This window comes from Nipponia nippon, unplaced genomic scaffold, assembly GCF_047370975.1.
Source record: "Nipponia nippon isolate SJK-2023a ecotype South Korea unplaced genomic scaffold, ASM4737097v1 scaffold_1, whole genome shotgun sequence".
Classification (NCBI taxonomy): domain Eukaryota; kingdom Metazoa; phylum Chordata; class Aves; order Pelecaniformes; family Threskiornithidae; genus Nipponia; species Nipponia nippon.
This window is the reverse complement of record NW_028262290.1, coordinates 4,785,817-4,801,827: the sequence shown is the minus strand read 5'-3', so window position 1 is coordinate 4,801,827 and position 16,011 is coordinate 4,785,817. Positions and strand designations below refer to the sequence as shown.

Genomic DNA, 16,011 nt, shown 5'->3' with positions numbered 1-16,011 from the left:
AAGTGTTTCAACCACTCAGTTGTTGAAAGATACTTTATTCTGCCCGTGGTTTGTTCTCCTGGCCTATTTCAGCATCATTTTGTCTTCCATGCATAATGGCATATGTTATTTGGCTCATTTAAGTCCACCAAGAAGACTTACTCTTCTCTTTTACTTTGAGGTCATTAATATGGTGTAAACACAGAAAGTCAATTAGAAAAAGACACCTCTTCCATAACAGAAGAGAGCCATTTGTGAGAAATATCTCCAAATGACAACTTCAAGGGAAACGTACTGAAAATTCGCTCTTAAAGTATTTCCCAAGAACGTTTTTCCCCCCCCGCTTTTGCTCAAGGCATGCTCTAGAGTGATGGGGAAGACTCCTAATTTGCAAACTAAACACAATCTGGCTTATATCCATTTCCCTGCATCCTCTCTGCCCCTAATTGCTGGGTTTAATATAAGCAGATTTTTTCCCCCATGGTGTTTGCATACTTGATATACCTACGTACAGAGAGCATGGCTTAGCAGTCACGTCATCTTAGAGGCACCGTTCACTCATTTACTGCGCTAAACGCAGGAAGGATTCTTATTCTCCTCTAGTGAAGGAATGAAAAGGAACGCCTCTTGACTCAGTAACTCCTCCTCTGTACTTGAATTAGGCTGACTTATTCTTTCTTGAACACAGATAAACAGAACTATTTGCAGTATATATGAAGTATAGCGCATTGTCCAATGACTTTAATGTTTCCTCCTGGAGAAATCTCCCTAGACACCTCCTGGGACATCACTTGCTCTCTTTTACAACGTTATGTCTTATAGACACTCTGTGATCAGCTAATATATACATGCCTTTAAACTCCTGACTTTTTAAAATTTATTTAATGAGCTCCCCAAATAAAGCTGAACTTTCTGGTTTTAAACCCCTGTGTGTATCACCTCATACTTTGCATGTTAAATATTTTGATTTTCATTTTTCCAGCCTTCTGGTCTTACTATCCATAGAGCGATATCCTCTCTATAGCTGGCATCTCCTAAATGTATAACAGCAACAAATTTGATTACCACTGCACTACACCCTAAGCTTTACCTCACTATTAATAGACAGCAATAATTAATCTTATATTTCATGGCCGTGAGGAGCCCTCCTTTGCCTGCCAGTTCAAAATCATTGGTGTTCACAAAGTGGAAGAGTCATTTAATCATTTGAACCAATCCTAGATTATTTTTAATAGGGATTTCATTTTCATTAAAAAGCAGACCCATTTTTCCTTCCCTTATTTTTCCTTTTCATGTGTCCAACATTTTTTTCATGTCTTTGCAAGGTTCTCCTCAGCTTCACCTTCTGGCAATTCTTGCTACTATTCTCTGCTATTCTCTCCATTTCATGATTTCTAAACAGCAGGTTTTTCTGTTGGTCAGTTTTCTGGCTCCGTAATATCATTTTTGAGATAGTTATTCATTCTTTTACATCGGGAGCCTTTCACCACAATTTCTCCCTTTAGCAGAGAATACAGTTTCAGATAATTGCTTAAATTAAAATGCAGATGGATTACTTAAATCCACTTGACTTCATTAGCTTCTGATTTTCAAAAGTCTTTTGAAACAAAACCTCTTCATGACAGACCTTTTTTGTTTATCCACTTAAATCACAATGTAGAAACTTTCTAAATCTGAAGTTGAATTGTATTATTTCTATAAAACCATCACTGCTTACCAAAACCAGCTCTAAAATACCAATTTATGATTTATACTTTCACATATGAATGGTAAGAGATATTTTACCAAGACATTCATATCAAGACGGCTATAGCTGTAAAAACACTTGATCACCATTCTTAATCTCCCTTTTCAAAACGTGTCAAGAAAAATTTGCATTTTTTTACTCTGGGAACATACGGACTTCAATGGAAGCGAGATTTGACTAACGTTTATAGTCTTAACTAGGATTAACGTAAGTGGAAATTTCTGGAAATCTTCGTTTAACGAGTCGGATACAATCTTGAGCAAGGAAGGCAGAATTTGGTTTATCGAGCTGCCATTAAAAATATGCTGTTTTCTTACACGTCCCCTTCCTCTTTCTCCAGAAGTCTCATTTCTCTTTTAGGAAAAACAACAAAAAAAAGTCATTTGATTCTAGAGGATCTGAGGACTCATTTTGAACTTTTGGCCACGAAGTCTGAGAGGCAGAGGTGCCACACAAATCACTACTACCTTAGTTCTGCCAGTTGCACACCTGTACTATCAGGATTTATATCCTACCAATTTGATAAGGTAGCTTTGATATTTTTTCACCAAGACGGGACAACTGCCCAGCAATTCCCTTATGACTACACGATGAAAACAATAATGCAATTTTCAGATTTCTGACCCCCCTTTCCTTTTTAAGTAGTACACAATTCACTGGAACTATAATTACCTTCACTGAATCTAGTAAACTCTTCGGAAAAAAACGTCTTAAACCAACATCTTTCCTGAAACAAAAACACACACAGCATTAATATAAAAAACATTGTGCAATATTATACTGCTCCTTTTCAGGGTGGTGTTTTGGGTGTGATTTTGTTTTGTTTAGTTTTTTAACTAGCACATGCTATATTGAATGATTTTCATGGTAAGGTCCTTGACAACCTCAGAGAAACAAACACAGTACCATTAAAACGCTAACCGCAGCCACGCCACAGCAAATGCGGGATAGCAGTATCTTCTAGCTTAAACTCAAAAGGATATCGCATTTACAACAGGTACCTGGTGTGGAAAGGGTATTATTTGAGACGTTGGCTTGGGCACAGACAAGTTTTGAGAATAAAAACTGTTCTTTGTACATGTTTTAATACTTTAAAGAATATTGAATAAGTATTCTTCCAGCATGGAGTCGGGTGAGAGGGGAACAACATGAAAATGTCAAATTCTAATAATAACCTATTAGAACTGAGTAGGAGATACAACATAAAGGAAACGAGTTCTCACGATATCACCTCAGTAAGAATGTTGACTGCCATTCCACTACTGTTTTACCCCTTGCAGCACTATAATTAAAGTTTTTTTTCATTTCTACGGTCACTTTTTCCTCATATTGAGCATCTATATATATTAAAATTCCCAGCTTTTTATTGCAAGTAATCTCACTTTTTGCATCTGTAAATCAAGATCCTAATTCTCTCTGCGAGCTCAGATTTTGCAAAGTGGATTACATCAAGCTCACTTTCACACTTATAAATAAATAAATTCAAACTAGTTTGAAACCCAGAGCCGTAAGGATTAAATATTTTTTTGTGGCTCAGATGTGTTGCACCTAGCTTATGTCTGACGTGTGTATGTATCACTACAACTAAACATTAGCTTCAAGAAAGACGCCCGAGAAGGTGCCAGAGACATGTTAGTGCAGAAGGAGATCATTATACAACCAGGTATATCAAATGTTGCATGACCGTTAACTAGTTGTATAGTATTACCAGGAAATTTGCATGAGAAAAAGGAAAAAAAAGTACAAGAAAAATGTAAATAGGAAAAGGACTTCTATCATTGCCTCTCAAAGGCATTACTGACTTCTTTTCCTTTAAATTTAAGAAGTTACAATCTCTCTTAAACAAACACCCATATCTGCTTCTGAAATGAGTATGAAAGAAAGCTTTCCATGACTGCATGCTTCGAACATAAACAGAAATACATCTGGAATTCTTACATTTGGCAAAGAAAAGAAAAGCTGTTAGCGAGCCTGATATACACAGTATACATTTACTGCTACCTAACGGTGCAAGAAGAAAGCCAATATTAAAGTTAATGTAAAAAGCTTACTCCAAATAATAAAATAGGGTATTTTTAAAGCTCTCTAAAGACAAGTAGTATACAATTTCACAAAACATACTAAAACCATCCTCAACTAAGAGGAGCAGAACGTTCATGCGCAGCAGCGAACTCTGGCATCTGTGCAATGACAGTAAGCTGAAAGACTATAAAACTTTCATAAATGTTAATTCCTTCAGTGCGTTTCTTCTCAAATGCAAATTATATGCCGTTTATCATCCCACACAGTTAAATAAATCTAACACACTATTACCATCTAAATAACATGCAAAGACATTTTGACAAGGAATATATTAGTTTAGCATTAAGCATTTGAGAGAGAAATGGTGTTTTCAAAAACGAAGCGCCCTACATCACTCCAGTATTACTCATTTTAGCGGTACTGCAGCACATGGCTGCGGCAATCCGATTCACTTCGTTATTAGAGAGAGTTGTGGTGTGGCCTTTTGTACAGATCTGTATGTAACAAATTCAGAAGACATTCTTATGCAGAGTACAACAAAAGACAACTCTCAATAAAATTTGTTAATAAAGCATATCCTGCGTTTAACTGAGACGGCAAATTTATTCACTGGAGGAGAATTTAACATAAGAAGCATACAGACTTAATGCCATCATCAATAACAAACTATGGGTACCTATAAATAAGAGAATAAGCATTGGAAACTGGAAGATATGAACAGTTTTAAACACACAACCCTACAAACTCCTTCCCTTCCTTCCTCAGCTGCACTGGGGAGGGGGGTAAAACGGCCAGCTTGGGATACACACCAACTCCGTCCTCCAGATGAAGAACTCGGACATCTGGTTTCTGATTGCCAGTAAGAGATAATTAGTCGCGAGATCCTGGTTCATACAGTTCTACTACAGCTTTGTATTTAACCTCATCTACTCCATCCTACTTGTCCGCTTAAATGTAAATTTATTTTTTTTTATGTGTAAACTTCAATAGGATTAATAAAATACCAGCTACAGATAGGTGATGCCGCTTGTCATATAATGATAAGCAGCTTTAGGCAACATATATCTTTATTTCTATTTTTCATCTCAATTGAAGTTACAACAAAAAAGTAATGTTCGATTAACATAATAGACTTTAAAATGCTTTTTACAAAATTGTGGCTGCAGCTGTTCCTTCATATAGCTCCCATTTTTGTACTTGTAATTATCCCTGTTCTATGCTAACAGGCTTCACATTTATTATGAAAAAATTCTTCTTTCATTACATGAAGGCCCAACTATTAAAGGCTACTTAACAGTTTGATTCCATCTACCATTCCCCATCCAGATTTGCTCTTGTATGAAAATCTGATCAAAGACGAAGATACATCAAATAGACATCTGACAAAGACAGGCAAGAAGCAATCACACCAAATGCAAAAAAGCACCATTTAAAAATTGCACTCAGCTGGTGAAGTACCTCATGATGTACTAAAACTAGCAAAAAAAACCAAAAAAAACCACAAACCACAAAAAACCCAAACCCAAAACAAACAAAAATCCTTACTTGAGAAATAAGTATTACTTGTGTAGATAAACCTTTACAGGCTATTAAGGTGGTAAGACTGAATGAATACATTTTGGGGATCGCTAGCACTTTTTGCAGATTCTTAGTCGCTTATAATTATCTATAGCCACTTTAAGGTGCTTTTACCCTTCATCTCTCCCAGCTAAATCCTATACAAACCACATTTTGCTTCTCAAAAAAAACCAAAAAACAAACTTGACATGCACAGTTCTGCAATCTCCAATTTTGCATGGCATTAGGCTGTTAGATTTGGCATATCAGGGTTTTGCTTCACTTTGTCTTTCACAGCAGGAATTAAGTTATTTCCTACCAAAACAATTACTGCTTGGAAAACACATGCACTGAAAGAAACAAGTCACTGTTAAACTGGAAGCAGCCCCATACTGAGTCCTCCAGGAACTCTCACCTGTTGCAATTATTAATTAATACTTTGTGTCATCTGTTATGACCCTTGTTTCCTTTGTCTCATTGTTTCCAAAGTCGTTAACCTAATTACTAATCTTTCTAGCTTATAAATTGCTGGCTTAAAAATACCTTTCTCAAGTTCTTGCTGGAACATATGTAAACTGCAACCGCTGTAATTCATAAGGTCCCTTTTCCCAAAGAGGATGTCACGGGATCCAAATTTCTCCGGATCCCAGTACTTTCAGATCTTTTTTACATCCCCTTTTAGCTTTGTCTGTCTGTTCATGCTGTTCATCTTTCTTAGTCCTTTCTCATTTTATTATGCATTTCCTCAACCAGGATATTTCTACTAGTGGCTACCGACAGAAAACTAAAGTCCTTCAAAAAAACCTTAATTCAAACAAAAACAAAGCTTTAAAAATTCTGCACGGATAGAGGAGCAATATATAAATAGCAAGCACTATATAAATAAGCAGGCAATTAGTTAAAGTTATCTTTACCTATTAAAATCATAGTTTCATCAAAAATCCCTGTGAACTTATTCATTGTGATGAAAAATCTTATCTTCCACCTCCAAATTCTCTAATTTCACACCTCTAAAAGCTAGCACACATGTTTTATTAAAAATAAAATAAAAAAGAGACTTCACTGCTACACCAACCTTTTATCCCAATTTTACGTTAAACTGTACGGCATCTTTTCACAAAGATAATCAGTAGTGAAGAGCAGATCATTGGTGTATGTACGTATGAAACGTTGTTCCACTAAATTAACAGAAATAAAACCAGTTTTCAGCCCCTGAAGATTCTGGAGGACTTTGGATTGTCTGCACTGAACCCATCTGCCGTACAACATGACTAAGTAACCAAAATACTTTCAATATAAGGATGCTTCTTGGTCTTCTTAAAGCTTGCGATACATAGATAAATAACAAACTTGCTAATTGCAAGGTCGCAATTCAGGAAATCCACACACTGAGCAAACAGAAGAAAAAACAATACCACGAACATTTGCAAGTAACTCAAACTTTACCACAGATGAGTCACAACTGAAGAATGCAACTATGCACAGAAAACCATTTAGAAACAAAATCACCGTAGAACTGGACTTGATGAACCCATAAACATCAGCAAAATCGCAAAAAAATCATAATAAGCCTCATGATCAAGTTTAAACAACTCCAACCTTGTTTCCCTGGACCAGAGTTAAAGGTGCTCTCTTCCTACTTCTATACCTTGTTAGGTTTCACCATCCTTTTCTTATATTAAAGCACTCGAAGATCTCAACAAACTTCGTGGAATAAAAAATTACAACAGAAACGTTCTGTTATTGAACTGAGTTTGATGTTCCTGATTAAAAAACAGTTCAAACATCAAGCTAGAACACAATACTTACTCTAATACTTCATAGTTGGACTTCTTTTCTAATGCATTGCCTCTCATCTCTCCGTAGGATCTCCTGAAGTCAGGAAAAATATTTGAAAGCGACAATTATTGGATGATCCAGCCTAAAACTACAACATCAATGTAGTGAAATCTTTCAGAGACTTACCATTAGAAAACATTGGCAGAACAAATTCAAGTGTAAATATTCTCCTACCTCAACAGATCAGATTTTTCTTTTAGAAAATAATTTCATGTACGGAACATTGCACAGGACTATAGTAGTACTGCATTTTTAGAACCACTTTAAACCAGCTTAACTACACTGCTACCAAAAGAAGTGACCTAACCTGCCCTTCAGCAGCTCCCGTCTACCTCCAACAACATCTCCCTCCTTTGTAACAGCACTCATGTCTGGGCATGTAACAGGGAGAACCAGAGGAAGCAGGGAATGATGAAAACCAACAGTTTCAATCCAGACGTGTTCACATAAAAAAACCAAATTAATAAATAAATGAAGAATGAGTAGCTGTTGTTGGGAGAGGGCTGGGATCGTTGTTTTCATTGAGAAAGTGGACTAGTAGTGCTTATGGTAAGACAGTCTTCGTAGTCATCTACTAGAAGTACCTCACGAAAATGCTCTGAAGAGCCACGGCATGAGAACCATGGAAAGCGGGACTTGACTAACAAAATAATCATGGATGATTATACTCATTACGTGTTTTGAAATAAGGCACCAACAATCTTCTAAGCGTGTAAGGAGCTTGCAGTTACACAAAGAATTTTTATTTTCTCTGGTGCTACTGGCAAAACTTATAGCAAAGACACCAGGTTCTCCTACGATACCTAGGCAGTTTCATAAGCCTAAATTTTGTTTTATTTTGGAAAGTACTGCTCAAAGGACGCTTTTGTCCTCTGCTAACAAGTTTACATTTGCCATTAATTTCTTATCAATTTTACTTCTTCCCTCATCTCCCTGTGCGAGACAACAGCATAACTACGGCAAATGTTTCAGGCTGGAAACTCTCCATAAATTAGCAAAAACCAAAACATGCATTTCAAAAGCTGTGCTGGGAGCTCTCTCAAGGATCTCTTAATCTGATAAATTTATCTTTATTTTCCAGCTGTCTATACAGTTGACAAGAACACCAAAAACACCCAAACGAATCCTTAAGATTTAATAATTTGAAAATAGCACATTAAAAATTGAGAAAATGCAGAGCGGAAAGGTAGTAGCATTTATCTTTAATAACGTTCTTTAGGACTTATATATGCACAATGACAAGACTATTTGCTAAATAACACCACAGATGCAATTTTTTTTCAGTACGCTTCACTGTACTCTACAGGCCTTTGAATTATTCAGACGAAGAATTCACCCAAAAGGCAGTATCAAGATGTAATTAATTAAAATTTTAAAATTAATGTTAATTTAAAAATCACTAGAAATTGGTTACAAAACAGTCTATTCAGTTTTTCTTCAAACTACTTTGTAGCAAAAAAGTCTTATGATGTTTTATTCAGCTATACTGGTCAGAAATCAATGAACTATATAAGATGTTTCAAAATTAATGTATACATTCTGTCAGAAACATGTTGAATAATAAATGAAATTATCAGCTTACCGGATTTCAAGGCAACCTAGTTTCAAAGCAATTTCCTGGTCCACTTGATCTGCTATTTCTAACATATAGTCATTTTTCACCTACAGCAAAAGAAGTAGGTACGCATCACAGAAAGATCAGTTCAGTGCCGATACAGACTAAAATACTGCCCCAGCAGCTATAGAATAAATATGTCTTAAGTTTAATTTTTTGGAATGACTATTTTCAGTGCATGAAGAGAAAAAAGAAGTTATATTCGTATTCTCCACAAATGAGCCGCACTTTGAAACCCGTTTCAACTGCAATGAACTTGATAAAAAGAATTTTTCTTATCAACATCAGTATTACTTATATTTTATTAAATATAATCAAAATCTGCACAGGAGGCTGAGCAGATGGTCACACCTGCATTCAAGATACGTGAACGTATGCTGTATTGTTGAACTGTCTTGGTCAAAAGTTTTTAATTCTGTAGGTGCATCTAATCATGCATATAAAACAGACAAATGTCCACGCGTTACTGTAAAAATAAAAATAGCAGTAAGTAAAAAAGAGTAGTATGTGAAAATCATGCTACGTACCGACTTAAAATAACGTTTGAACTAGCAAGAAGAAGAAACAAGAGTGTAACTAGATGGTTACCGTCTAAAGTAGGAAATAAAACAGGCCAAGGAGTGTGCTCTGACCTTGAGGCCAAATGCTTATGGCCAAATCATCCTCCCTCCTGAAGAGGACGCTTGGGCCAAAACAGCGCGTTTGGACCACTGCTGGCATGCAACCAGCCCCAGCTCTGCTGGGGCACAGTCCAGAAGAGCGGTAAACTGGGATGTACAAAAGCTGTACCACAGAGCATGCCAAGTATACAACAAGATGGACTATGGGGGGTCAAAGCTTCATCACGTGTCCTGGCCTTGTTTTATTTAGTAATATCAATGTAGGCAGCAAGCCTACTTTTTAGAAAATATTTCCACCGCATTAGAGTAAGGCATATATACAGTTATGAACAAAAAATAAGACACTAAGAGAGAACAGAACTAGTGCTGAAGAACTTAACGGTGCAAATCCTGTCTTCTGTGCAACATGCTTTTCTTACCACTAACATAGCTCTACAGAAGTACAACTTTTCTTTAACGGCTCATGTTATCCTCAACCTTAGGAAATCATGAAACTTTGCTATTGAGATCCTAAAGCCTAAGATCCTAAAGTTGCAGAAAGTCCTGAAATATCACAAAAATCCACATGACTGACTTGCAGATCAGAGAAGAGATTATACGTTATGAAAGAATACACTTCACAAAATGTTTTTTGAGTGATGACAAGTTTTAAGAAAAACTACTTCAAACTGCTACTGCTATGAAATTCATAATTTAAAAGATAAGGAAGTGCAGCAGCAGATTCAACAGCTGGAGGTCCTCTCCAGTCAGCATCCTCCCAGTAACACGTGAGCGTGCACCACAGCATTCCCTCACCGCCAATACGACAGCTGGATCCAGCCCTAGACTACAAAGCAACAAATCCATGAGACCTTCCCAGTTATGAAGTGCATGAAAAATTTTAATTTGTTATTGAAAGACGTGGAAGAAGAAATATGATAAACTGTGAAAGAGTGAGAATATGAATTATTACAATAGCTGCAACATCAGGAGAAAGCTTCTTGCATTTGGACTCATCCATTTTAGGACAAGAGGAAAAGGCCTCAAGCTGCGCCAAGGGAAGTTTAGGTTGGATATTAGGAAAAACTTCTTCACTGAAAGATTAATCAGGCACTGGCACAGGCTGCCCAGGGCAGTGGTTGAGTCTCCATCCCGGGAGCTATTTAAAAGACAGGGAGATGTGGTGCTTAGGGACATGGTTTAGTGGTGGACTTGGCAGTGCTGGGTTAACGGTTGGACTTGATGATCTTAAGGGTCTTTTCCAACCTTAAGGATTCTATGATTCTACGATCCAGGTACTCAACATGTTGACAAAACAATAAGCTCTTAACCCTTCTCAGTTCACCTCCCACAAATACAAGTGAGACAGACAGGAGAAGAAATAATTGTTTTTCAGGATCATGTAGTTTGCAATTTGTGTCCACGTATGGAAATAGTCATTCTGTATTCCTATGGTAGTAATACACAAATTAAAATATGTAGAATTTATAATTATCCTCTTCATTATGCTTACAATTAAAAAACATAGCTTCTCATGTGAAACAGCGCTCTATTTGAGTTTTTCTGGTAACATTTACAAAAATTTACCTGATTAAAGGTTAAAAAAGAAAGCCCTCCAAAACCACAGACTCTATATGTAATTACAATGGCTGTAAATGATACGAACTGAGAGAGATGCGTCTTCCAGGAAGTCAAGATGTTTTGATTCTATAGTTTCATTCAAAACCATGACCGTCCCTAAGTGCAGAGTCCTGTGTGTTAGCCAAGCAAACAGTCGTTGCTCTAATGGATGAAACGTCTTCTAATTTATGAAATCATTTACAGACAACCATGTATAAATTAGAGAGAACTGTCCATTATCTGACCACACACATTATGCGTATCTACAGTACATATCATGTTACCTATTTATTTCTAAGATATGGCAGACACATTCCATTCATCTGAAAGACTCTGCAAAGAAGGCACTGCAGAAATATTTTCTGCAGGGGGAATTTAGGGTCCTATTCTTCAGCACCAGGTGTAAAACACTGCCTAATGTTATGAAGTGACTGAAGAGGCACCACTGAAAAGAGCCTGGCTCTGTCCTCTTTGCCCCCTCCCTTCAGGTATTTATATACATTGATAAGATAGTGACAGGACAAGGGGGAATGGCTTTAAACTGAAAGAGGGCAGATTTAGATTAGATGTTAGGAAGAAATTCTTCACTGTGAGGGTGGTGAGGCCCAGGAACAGGCTGCCCAGAGAAGCTGTGGATGCCCCATCCCTGGAAGCATTCAAGGCCAGGCTGGATGGGGCTCTGAGCAACCTGGTCTAGTGGAAGGTGTCCCTGCCCATGGCAGCGGGGATGGAACCAGATGATCTTTAAGGTCCCTTCCAACCCAAACCATCCCATGATTCTATAAGATCCCCCCTGAGTCTTCTCTTCTCCAGGCTGAACAGTCTCAGCTCTCTCAGCCTTTCTTCACAAGGAGAGATGCTCCAGGCCCTTCATCATCTTCATGGCCCTTCACTGGAGTCCCTGCAGAGGCTTGATATCTCTTGTACTCAAAGTCATTACAATGCCTGGAGGCATTTTTCAAGAAATTTGGCAGTCCAGAAGTTTGGGCATTTCTGACCAGCCTGTACTGCTCAGTATCAAGTGCCAAAATGGGAACAAGTTTCCCTGGAAAGGGCACTTCTGGAAGCAAAACAAAAAAATGCAGAGATTTTCAGTAGTATCTTATCTCAGCTAGCATCCATTTACAATTACTCTTAATTTTACTGCAGAACTGCACCTGTTAGCAATGGTATAGTATTCCACTAAGAGAAAATCTTCTTTAACCATGGTTTTGTTTAAATCAGAACTACCATCTAGATGCCTTCATAAATGGCACAACGTAATAATTTAAACAGAAAATTAAATTAGAACTTCTGGTGATCACTAAGGGTGTGAAACCTGTCCTGCATTAAAACTGTCAGACCCAAGCTCAGAGCATTTAAATCAGGAATATAATTTTTCAGGCTCCCATGTTATTACCATGAATGCCCTCTGCAGTACCCATAGTGGCAAACAAGAGAACAGTACTCCTTGGCCCCAAGTCTACACGGGGGTATTTGAAAAGTAAGAAACAAACTGAAAATGCCAATTCTACACGAGTTCAGTTCTTATATGGATGCCCCAATTCCAGAGATGCATCAAGTTAAAAGAAACTATCATCAATTTAGTTCTTGTTTGTATCATCCACACTAAGGTTTAATAAACTTTAATTGTACTTTAAATACCAGCTTTCATTTCATTCTCCTACCCTTTTTCTGAGAATTCACCTTCATGAATAGGCCAAGTTAGTTCACCTAAAAAGCTAACATACCTGTCCACGAAATCCATTAGCTAGCCTGTCTTACATCCAACCAAATCAAATATCCAGTAGCTAGTTCACTTAATTAAACTTTTTAAAAAAAAAAACAAAAAAAAAAACCCCTACACATTCAATTTTTTGAACCATTTCAACAGCCTTGCATCACCAGGAAATTTCAGAGCTGTTACCCACCTATTCCTTAAGGCATTCAGACACCAAAAAGAACTGACTGTAGCAAAGTATTTTTTCCATCCTGATATATAAAACATTCCTTTGCAGAAACTATGCTAATTTGAGGCTACTAGTATATCATGATCAGATTTGTATTCACTTATTTTCACAGCTCATTGCCTTGTAGATCCCACTACTGAACTACTTCATTTGTTAAACTAAACAACTTAAGATCATCTTCAGTTTCATGCAAACATATTTTAAAACGCTGCTAGGCTCAAGCAACTACTATTCCATAAATAAATAAGCAGCATTACCCAAACATTTAAAGTTTGGAGTTTCTTTCCTCTTGCCCTCTGGCTTGCGAGCTTTCACAAATTCCAATCATGTTTTCCCAGTTTGACTCCGCAACTACAGGCACCAGAACTTGACTAAGAAAAGTTTAAAAACCTTCCCGATTCCAACAATTTGGAAGAAAAAATAAGTATTGTGAAAATTCTCAGCTTATCTGCAAGACACAAGTGAGACATTCTCACCGTAACGCTGCAAAGCCGACAGTTGCCTACTTGAGCGCCTAATTTTGTTAGTGTGACAAGCAGAAAAAAAGGGGGTTTTTGCACATCCCAGTCCAGAAGAGATGGACAAACACAAATATTTCATAGAGGTGGAGTAAATGACATATATTCCTTCCACCTCACATTTCAGCCAACAGAGACTCTCCCTTGCTGATTTATTGCGGGGGGTGTGGGGGGGTGCTGTTTCTGAAGATCCTTGGTACAGTAACGTGGAGTTTCAAGTCTTTCAAATTCACTACATTATTCAACCTGAAGAGTGGGATAAAAATGCCTTTATCTGCCTAAGAAATGAGATGAAAACATAGAAAAAATACTCTCCTTCAGTGTCCGCAAGTGCAACAGCAATGTTCACAAAATCAGTCATGACATCCTCTCACCAAAATTAACAGCTGCACTTGAGCATCATGAAGCACTGCATATACATTATATACACCTATTTGGTTCTGTGTTTAAACTTTGGAAGGTATGCAAAGACATTATAAGCTTCAGGAAGCCTGTGGCCATAATCTTGTAGTCTAATTAGATTGAGCAGTGTCCTATTATGAACAGCAAAGGTAATAAATTGATAGAAGGCATTAATTTTATCTTGCCTTTTTCAGAAGCCTGTCTGCACACATTCTTCTTTAAGTTTCAGTAAGTCTAAGGCGGGGAGGGGGAAGCAGATTCAATTCCTACTCCCAGAATACTAATGAGAACTTCTCTTATCACCTTTAATTTTTCTTGACTGTTCTCTTTGAGATGGCATTAGATCAATGCATGAACTAATGCTTGTGCAAAGATTAGATAAGAATTTTGCAGGAGGTTCAGCACGAGCTGCATAACCTCCTAAGGAAAAAGCCTGAACAAATAGTAAATGGAAGAGACGCAAGAGATAATTTAATGGTAATTAAGCGCACTGCCACAGGGCAACTGAATAGTTTTCCTAGAAGTCTTTTGTGTTTGCTCAATTATTACTCTTATTACTATTGTTGTTAATATAGTTAAATGAGAGAAACGAGAATATGTTTTGTCTGTTTAAGAGAAAAAAGGCCCTATCTTTAAGAGCGTAAAGCCTATATACGTACAAAGACACAAAAATGAAACTCTGACAAATTTAAAGAACTCTACCAGTTTTTTTTCTGTTTACTACGAATTCCGAAGTAGTACGTTAAGAGGGAGGATGAATCCTGATCTGTCTGTTTTGGAGATACTGTTATCTGTGAGCTTGTGTTACACCTGCAGAACTGCCCTCCTTGGTGGTACGCGCAGACCTTTATGTACGGCTTGGAAGTTGAGTTAACAGTATGCAATGCCCGGAGGAAGGCTGAAGAGTACCTCATCGAGATTATAGATACTCTTCAAGCAGATCAAGTACCAGTGCTGTTGTTCCGCGCTCCATTTTAATTGTTCAGAATGGGATCTCTCCAAAGGCTAAATCAGAAAAAATTGTAGGTTGTTGGACTCGATGATCTTAAGGGTCTTTTCCAACCTTAACGATTCTATGATTCTATCACAGGATGCTATTTAATATACCTTAATTTTACCTAGTTTGTAAGAGGACACTAATTTATATAAACCTGTCATACAAACCTGGTTTTGAAAAATCCACCTCAAAAAAAACCAACTGGCCAAACAAGAAACAACAAAGCAGTAACCCTTACCGATTTCCACCAACCCAATGAAGCCTTTAAAGTACTCCTGCTAAACTGGCGCGGTACTACTTCAGTTACACCACATACTAGAGACCAGATGCTCTTGCAACGATAAGACTATGTGAAGCCTGCAGTCATCTCAAATGCTTCATGGTCACAACGTCTCAGCAATAAAAATGCATAAAGATTAACAAGGCAAACACTTAGATTTACGCTAGGATTATGAATTCAAGTGTTATACTGCTAAAAGCCTATATACTTCTAACTTGGTAACAATCAAACCCCCAAAGTATTATGTCTTAAGTGAATCACTTTGGTTTATGTTGCTTGCAACACACTTGCTTCCACTTACCCATTTTGCATTCTAGCAGAATGTGCTTATCTGAACTTGCAGAGAAAAATATATTGGAGAACCGTTTAAAGGAAGATAGAGACAAAAATAATTTCTTGCTGCAAACTGCGGTGTTGATTTCAAGCACCTTTTCCCTCGGATTTTTTTTTTGGCAAATGTTCTAACAAGTTTAAATCAGATTTACAGTCAAGCAGGTGTACGCTCGGGGCGGGGAGGGAAGGATTAGTCTATTAAGTTCCATTAAACATGGTATAATGGAAATGCAAACTACTTCAGGCTTCTGGATGAGTACTACTACAATGTCAGTGTTAGAAGAAGTAACTGTATTTGCATTTGCTTATTCACAGGCTAGCGAATAAGAATCAAAGTGTGTGACCTTCACTTACATTTGTACTTCTTGGTCACGACAGCTACGGAGAGTCTACTACGAGGAAGGGATGCAATATATGGAAAACATGAATGCCAAGCATAAATGCACCTTTTGGAGGTAGGAAAATAGTCTTTTAAATGTCCTGCTAAGATAAAAAGTGAAACAAAACTGCCACCCCCCCAACATACGCTACCTGTGTTCAATGAATACTTGCTT

General features: G+C 37.3%; 1 protein-coding gene across 12 annotated transcripts in view; it reads right to left on the bottom strand.

The window, feature by feature from the left end:
* PTK2 (protein tyrosine kinase 2) overlaps positions 1-16,011 on the bottom strand; it is a 226,786-nt gene that overhangs the window by 89,279 nt on the left and 121,496 nt on the right. For all 12 annotated transcript variants that reach the window (XM_087741987.1, XM_087742226.1, XM_087742058.1 and 9 more), the window contains 3 exons: positions 8,727-8,806; positions 7,115-7,177; positions 2,399-2,453 (listed from right to left, as the gene is read on the bottom strand). In XM_087741987.1, coding sequence (XP_087598113.1) covers positions 2,399-2,453; positions 7,115-7,177; positions 8,727-8,806 — 198 coding nt within the window. The remainder of the gene's footprint in view (positions 1-2,398; positions 2,454-7,114; positions 7,178-8,726; positions 8,807-16,011) is intronic.